This window comes from Pinus tabuliformis, chromosome 6, assembly GCF_031772625.1.
Source record: "Pinus tabuliformis cultivar Carrire ecotype Pingquan chromosome 6, CPIR1, whole genome shotgun sequence".
In the NCBI taxonomy this organism is placed as follows: Eukaryota; Viridiplantae; Streptophyta; class Pinopsida; order Pinales; family Pinaceae; genus Pinus; species Pinus tabuliformis.
In genome coordinates this window covers 705,336,473-705,343,746 of record NC_142292.1, presented here as the reverse complement: position 1 = coordinate 705,343,746, position 7,274 = coordinate 705,336,473, and the positions used below count along the sequence as shown (strand labels likewise).

Here is a 7,274-nt window from a genome sequence, read left to right as displayed (position 1 = left end):
CCTCCTGGTTTGAGAGAAAATTGAGTTTGAAATTGAAGACCAAGTTTTGTGGGCTAAAATCCTAGGGATAGTGACATGACACCTCCTCCTACGATTGTCAATATATGACATTGTTTATCACCACAATATCACCACGTATAAGTTGAATAACTTCATTATCACCATAATCTCACCACGTATAAGTTGAATAACTTAATTTTCACCACAATCTCGCCACGTATAAGTTGAATAACTTCAAGAACAAAAGGCAATAAACCAATCATTGACTTCACAACCTTGGTACGACCAAATGCAATACACCAATCATTGATTTCAAATTCTAGTGGAATTGAAAATATTTCTAGGCATGATCCGTAAAACAAATATATATTAAGGGTATGATTATCAATAGTCTTAATTTAGGGTATTAAATTATCTTTCCCTTACAGGATGTGGATCTCACCATTTAATAAAGATAAGACACCCATAATTAATTCCTCAAGGTTAGTGGCCTTCTTCACTTAGAACATAAGGTTGGTATTGTTTAATGTTTAAATATTTCAAGGTGTTTATGGATCCCTTACTTAACATCTCCAAGAATCATTTATGAAGCCCCTCCTATGCCTAACATTTGTCTATACAAATACATCTAATGCACCCTCAAAACAATAACAATTCAAGGAATGATCTTGTGAAAAGAACGTTGTAATATTCAGCTTAGATAACAGATCCCTGAGGTTGACCAACGAAGAAATATAGAGACTTGATTAGGGTTTGGATTCTGGTTGAGGAAGATAGAAAAGTGTAGAGGTAAGTTCTTTTGTGTCTTGTATGAATTGAATGGGAATTTCTTTTTGTTCACACCCTTCGTCCATCTAATAAGGCACCCATTTCATGATTCGATTAGGCTTGAAGCGAATAATAAAATTATTCTTTAACAACAACTTGTGATTGGTTATATCTGAACAATTCCAAGCAGCGTATGGCCTTTTTGTAACTCTTCTATGCAAATTCTCTAAGGTCACATTCTCACTTCCCCAGGTTGATATTTAGGCCTACTTTGGGACCTATTCGAACCTTTCTTGGAAGACATTTGTAGTGCATAATCTGAAGCAAAATTTGATGACATAATTTCCGAGTTAAATATGAGACTTAATTTTATTTCAGTGGTATTTATGGGCTGATTTACATCATTTATATAGTTGAAGTTTTGGATTGACTAAGACTTTTTTTTTTCCACGAAAAAAACGAACTTTTTATAAGAAGTAAAAAGTTACAGTCTGTAATGAGTTAACATTCTAAAATATATCATCATGCTGCCCGCTTCGAAGCAAGCCCTTCTGCAGAGATACCACACGCCCCTTCAGAGCGAAACCAACAAAGACTAAAACTGGCTAAAACAGCCACAGAACAGGAGCATAGAAGCTCCAACCAGAACCATAGTGCCGCCTGGACCTCCTCTCAAGAGGAAAACAGCCCAAGCACAAAAACTAAAAACATGTAACAGGAACAATCGAAACTCCAAACAGAAACTTAGTACCGCTTGGACCTCCTCTCTTGAGGAAAACAGCCCAAGCACAAAAACTAGATCCATGTTTTTGCAAGATATCAGTCAGCTCTCTATCTCAGAGCTTATCATAGTTTTGTAAAAATCAACCATAAGGAAAAAGGAAACTAGTGCAAATATAGATACGGCCCCAAAAAAAGTTTTATGAGTCTGGGGGGAGATCCGACACACGGATCTGATCATGGTCCTGCTCAGTTATTCTCCAAGTGCCCACAGCTTGCTGCAGGCCTTCTTTAGATAGTCGATCCGCTTCCTCATTGAATTCCCTGTAAATGTGATCAATAGTGAAGGAATTAAACTGCTGTTTTAAAAGTTGTATCTCTTCAAGTAACGGCATCAACATATAGTGCTGGCACCTATGTTTTCCCAAGACCCAGTTTACAACATTTTTTGAATCACCGAAAACCTGAACAGTGCGGATGTGTTTGTGTACAAGCCAACAGAGAAGCAGCTTTAGAGCTGTGAGTTCAGCAAAGTTATTTGTCCCCCTTCCTATGCCCACTGATGCTTTTAGGGAATGTGTACCGCTAAGATGAATGGATAGACCGGCTCCTATGGAATCATTTTGGGCTGCCCCGTCAAAAAAAGCCCATGGAATTCCTTCTCTGATTAAAGGTTCTTTTCGCTGGACCGCATTTGTTGATTCCTCCTTTATCGGAATGCTCTCAAGAATGGCACTACTTTGTATGGCAATAGCCGTCCCCGGGATTAACTGATCTTGAAAGATACTGCGATTCCTTGCTATCCATATCCCCCAACAAATGATGGGAGGAAGATTCCTCAAATTTCTTTCTTGAAAGTGATTCCACCAGTATTCCCATGCTGTGGCCAAACAGTCTCCTTCCCATTTTATTTTAACATTTATTAGTTTTTCTGCTTCAGCCCAAACTTGTTTTGCATATGGACAAGTTAGGAACAGATGAGAGACCGATTCAGCGTCAGAAAAACACAAAGGGCATCTACCAGGACCATGTTTGAACCTTGCTTGCAGAGATTCCCAAGTTGGGATCCTCTGCTTTAAGGCACACCAGAAAAAGATTCTAGCTTTCTTTGGACATTTTAGCTTGAATAAAGGTTTTGACCACCAGACAGGAGGGTCCCAGCCTTTGTTTTTCATTAATAGGCTGTAGCCATCCTTTGGAGAATAATGACCAGCCTCCGCATGCGCCCAAACCAGAGAATCTGGGCTATCCGAAATTCTCACATTTGATCTTTTTAGCTCCTGTATGAAAGACTGCCATTCAATTCTCCAAGCTGGATCAATTCCCAAGTTTGCTTCCGATCTCCAAACCTGTCCCCATATGGAGTACTGGTCCACATCTGCAATTTGCCCAAGGTTTCTGATCCCAAGATCATCCAGGTGATTGAGAAGTTCAGGAGAAAGAGCATAGGCCTCGCTACACCCCACCCATGGGTCCCTGCCAATCCGCACATTTTCTCCATTTCCAACCCGCCACGCCAGCCCTTGTTCAATAACCTTAAAAGCCTCAGCGGTGGCTTTCCAAATGACTGAACAGTTTCTTCCTTTTTTGTTTGGCATTCTGATCCAATCTTCAAGCGGCATGGGATCAATATATTTCCTCTTAACAACCTTCGTCCAGAGATTTTCCATAGCAATTATTCTCCATCCCGATTTTGCTGCTAGGGCAGTGCTGAAATCAATGGGGCTTTTCAAACCCCATCCACCCCATTCCTTTGGCCTAGCAATTTTATCCCACGCAACCCAAGGAAGAACGGAATCCTCCTTCGACCCTGACCACAAAAACCTACTGCAAATCTGTTTTATTTTGTGGAGAGTCCCTTTCGGAATCCATGTCAAAGCTGCCCAGTAAACCGGAATAGCCTGAAGGACTGAGTTTACCAGAGTAAGCCTTCCCGCCCTAGAAAGCCACTTGTAGCTCCAATGAGCAATTCTTTGTTCAATCTTTGCTATTAGCCAATTCCAGTCTTGCTTTCTATATGCAGATGGTTTTAGCCAAAAGCCCAAGTATTTGAAAGGCTGCTCCATGTTGCATGTTCCGAAAGGCAGCTGTACAGCAATCAGATCTTCCTCGTGTCTGTTGAAGCCTTCAAAAATTAGCTGTGACTTCCTCTCGTTTACTTGCAGCCCTGTAGCCTTCAAGAACTGGTCAAGGATACGCTTAATCTCTTGAATTTCATTTAGATTTCCATTTGTAAAAAGGAGAATATCATCAACAAAAAGTAGATGAGTAATGTACAGATTAACAACAACTTCCAAACCTTTTATCAAACCTGCACTTTTTGCCTTTGCTAACAGCCTACTCAAACCTTCTGCAGCAAGGAGAAAAAGGAGAGGGGAAAGAGGACAACCTTGGCGCAGCCCCCTTTGACTTCTGAAGAAATTTGAGGCGGCTCCATTTATCAAAACAGCAAAATTTACATTTGAGACACATCCCATAATCCAATTTATAAAGCCCCCCGGGAACCCCAAGTGAGTGAGGAGTAACTTTAAATACGACCAGCTGACCCTGTCATAAGCTTTTGAAAGATCTATCTTGAGCACTGCCCCCTTCTTGTTTGCTTGCCGAATACTGTGAATAGTTTCTTGTGCTACCCCTATAGCTTCATGAATTTGCCTCCCATTCAAGAAACCGAATTGCTCCTTTGAGATACAGCAAGATAATAGGGGTTTCAACCGAACAGCAATGATCTTTGATATAATCTTATAAATGGTATTGCATAGGGAGATAGGCCTAAAGTCTTCAAAGGAGACAGGATCTTCTTTTTTTGGAATGAGTGCAATGAAAGTTGCATTGAAAGGCCCATAGATTTCTCCTTTTACACGAGATTCCTCCACCACCTCTGTGAGTTCAGCCCCTATAGATTCAAAGAAATGAGAGAAAAGTTCTATAGTCCATCCGTCGGGCCCTGGGCTTTTGTCTTTTGGCATAGATTTTATTACACTTTCAACTTCTTCCTTTGTCACCTCTCTAAAAAGATCTTCCGCATCTTCCTCCTCTACAAACCGAGGGAAGGCCTGGGCAGTACTGATTATTTCCGGCAAAGATATCCCCCCAGGGTCAGAGAAAAGAGAGCGAAAATGGGTTTTCCCCATAGATGACAGGTCTTCAAAAGATGTAGCCTCCCTTCCTTCAGCATCCCTCAACTTCCATATGGTGTTTGCATTCCTCCTCCCTTTTGCATAATTATGGAAAAACTTTGTGTTTTCATCCCCTGCTTTCAGCCAGATAGCCCTGCTTTTTAATCTCCACTCCTCTTCCCTATCCATAAGGATTTTTGCCTTCCTCTTTTCCAGTGCCATGATTCTTTCTTTCGACTCCTGAGTAGAGTAAGCATCCATCACTGGGTCTTCAAGAGCCCCCAGGTCCTTATCAATGGCTACCAATTCTTCATCTTGCTTTTTCCTTCGAACCGATGCCCATTCAATAGTGGCTTTTTTAAGTCTCTTAAGGTTTTCCAAAAACCAACCTGCTTTATTCTCGGAAGCCTCCTGGTCCACATGTCTCCAGGTTTCATTGAAAAGCTTGATAAAGGATTCCTCCTGAAGCCAGGATGCATTGAATTTGAAAGGCGCTGCTGGTTTAGAAGGAGGTTTTGAGAAATCCAGAAAGATAGGGAAATGGTCTGAGTTTCCCCCATCACCCACCCATTGCCGGAACAGAGGTATTGAGGCCGCCAGTCTTTCGTTTATAAGGAATCTATCCAATCTCTTTGCAATCCTGTCTTCCCCTGTTCTTCTGTTCCTCCAAGTGGGTTTTGCTTTTATGATATTGACATCAATCAAGTGGTTTGTGAGAAGGGCATTTGAAAAGAAGTCTGTCAGAGGATCCTCCCTCGCCATAGGCCCCCAGGCTTCAGCACTTCCCAATGAGAAATTTAGGTCTCCCCCAAGGATAAGATTTTTATCTTTTAGCAGGTTTTTTGAGAGGAGATCAGTCCAAAAAGGAGCCCGCCCCTGACATGGGCCATATACATTTACGAGCAAAAGCGGGATGTCAAAGTCAGGGGAAACCACCTCCAGCCCTAAAACATTTGTTAAACCCCAAGAATTTAACACCTTCAGCCTTCCTTTTTTAAACCCTATGGCTATCCCCCCAGAGTGACCAAAAGCATCAGCAGCCAAGAAGACCCAACCGGGTAATAAGGAACTCAACGAATTTTCCACCTCCAATCCTTTCCCCAAAGTTTCTTGAAGAAAGACAATATCCGGGTTATGACGAGAAATGAGGTCCTTCAAAGCTAGTTTTTTAGGTTTACTAGCTAAACCTCTGCAATTCCAAGAGAGGCAAATCATTTAATAACCGCCTCAGGGGGTTTTGCTGCTCTAAGCGCCCCGGTGATTGTCATTTGCTTCCCATCAGCTACATCGAAAACTGCTTTTGCTTGAGTTTTGGAGAGAAAAGATTTTCTGCCTCTGCCCTTCTTAGGACAAGTTTTTGGGGTTTCAGCCCCCAAACCCCCAACAGGGTCTATAATCTCCTTCGAGCCCTCCATTTTTTTCCTATGAGATCTTAGGTTATACTGGCAACCTACAGAAGGGGATTGACTAAGACTTGATAGTAGTTTCCCTCTAAATAGTCTGTGGGAAAATTAGCTTGATCTTTACTGAAGGAACAATCTTTAGATCCAAACTAATTCATATTTGAAATTCCTTTTGTGGCAGAATTGATAACAAGTGTTACTCATCAATGTATGACCATACAATAAACTTGACCTCACTTACACAGTGTTCAGTGATTTGGCAGCATTGTAGAATTGATAACAAGTGTTATTCATCAATGTCTGACCATATAGTAAACTTGACCTCACTTAAAAAGTGTTCGGTGATCTGAAAACAATGATATGTCATCTAAAACTAGTGATATTGACATGTCCTATAGACACAATATCATAGTTATACAATGAATAGGCAAATGTGTCTATTGACCTTGATAGTGTGATATTGATGAGGTAAGTGTTGTCTGAAAACTAATTCAACAGTGGTCAACAATGGTATTATTGATAAGGACTCTTTGTAGCAGTTTGACATACGAGTTTGACAGGAAGTAAAAGATATAACAAGGTACCTTCACATATTGACATAGATTTATATAACTGACAAAAATTTTACAGAGTGAGTTGAGACATAGTGTGACCACACTAGCTTAACTAGTGACTTGACACCTAGGATTTAATGCATGGATCTGACATATAGATACTTGACAATGTGTTAACACCTTGAATTTTAATTGATATGACTTAGAGATAACATGTTTGACATATATATTGAATGTGAATGACTGTTAGCTTTTAGATGATGTAACATCGACCGTAGAACTTGACAGATAATGTTTTTGCATATAAATTGGATGGATAGGTTTGAAAGTGACACTTAGTAACACAAATGACATAAAAATTTTGTGTGACTTTGAAGTTATACAAAACAATAACATTACATGAGACTTGACAATGACTCAACATCTGATATTAAGACTTGATGATGATCATGTACAATGATACAGTGACCTCAGATAATATTGAGACTTGATGATGATCATGTACAATGATATAGTGACCTTAGATAGGGACACTTAATTAGTAGTTTGAATCAACTACATATGACATATTCTGACTTAGACTTGACTCGTAGATTGTGGCACATAGACATGTTAGTTTTTGTAGCATTTGATGTGTTCTAGCCATGAAATTTAGTGGATAGGCTAGAATACATAAGATCTCCAAGACCGCGAAATCGTTTCTGGAAATT

General features: G+C 40.2%; 1 protein-coding gene across 1 annotated transcript; it reads right to left on the bottom strand.

Annotated features, from left to right (window-relative positions):
• Positions 1-1,688: 1,688 nt before the first annotated feature.
• Positions 1,689-5,369, bottom strand: LOC149260633 (uncharacterized). The gene is made up of 2 exons (XM_089460603.1): positions 4,809-5,369; positions 1,689-4,673 (listed from the first exon to the last, which is right to left on the bottom strand). The coding sequence occupies exons 1-2, from the start codon at positions 5,367-5,369 to the stop codon at positions 1,689-1,691; spliced, it is 3,546 nt and encodes a 1,181-aa protein (XP_089316729.1).
• Positions 5,370-7,274: the final 1,905 nt, after the last annotated feature.

Coding starts and splice junctions, on each gene's coding strand:
- LOC149260633 (XM_089460603.1), bottom strand. CDS start 5,369: ATGGCGAGGGAGGATCCTCTGACAGACTTCTTTTCAAATGCCCTTCTC. Junction 4,674..4,808: donor TGGCACTGGAAAAGAGGAAG/GCAAAAATCCTT, acceptor ACCATATGGAAG/TTGAGGGATGCTGAAGGAAG.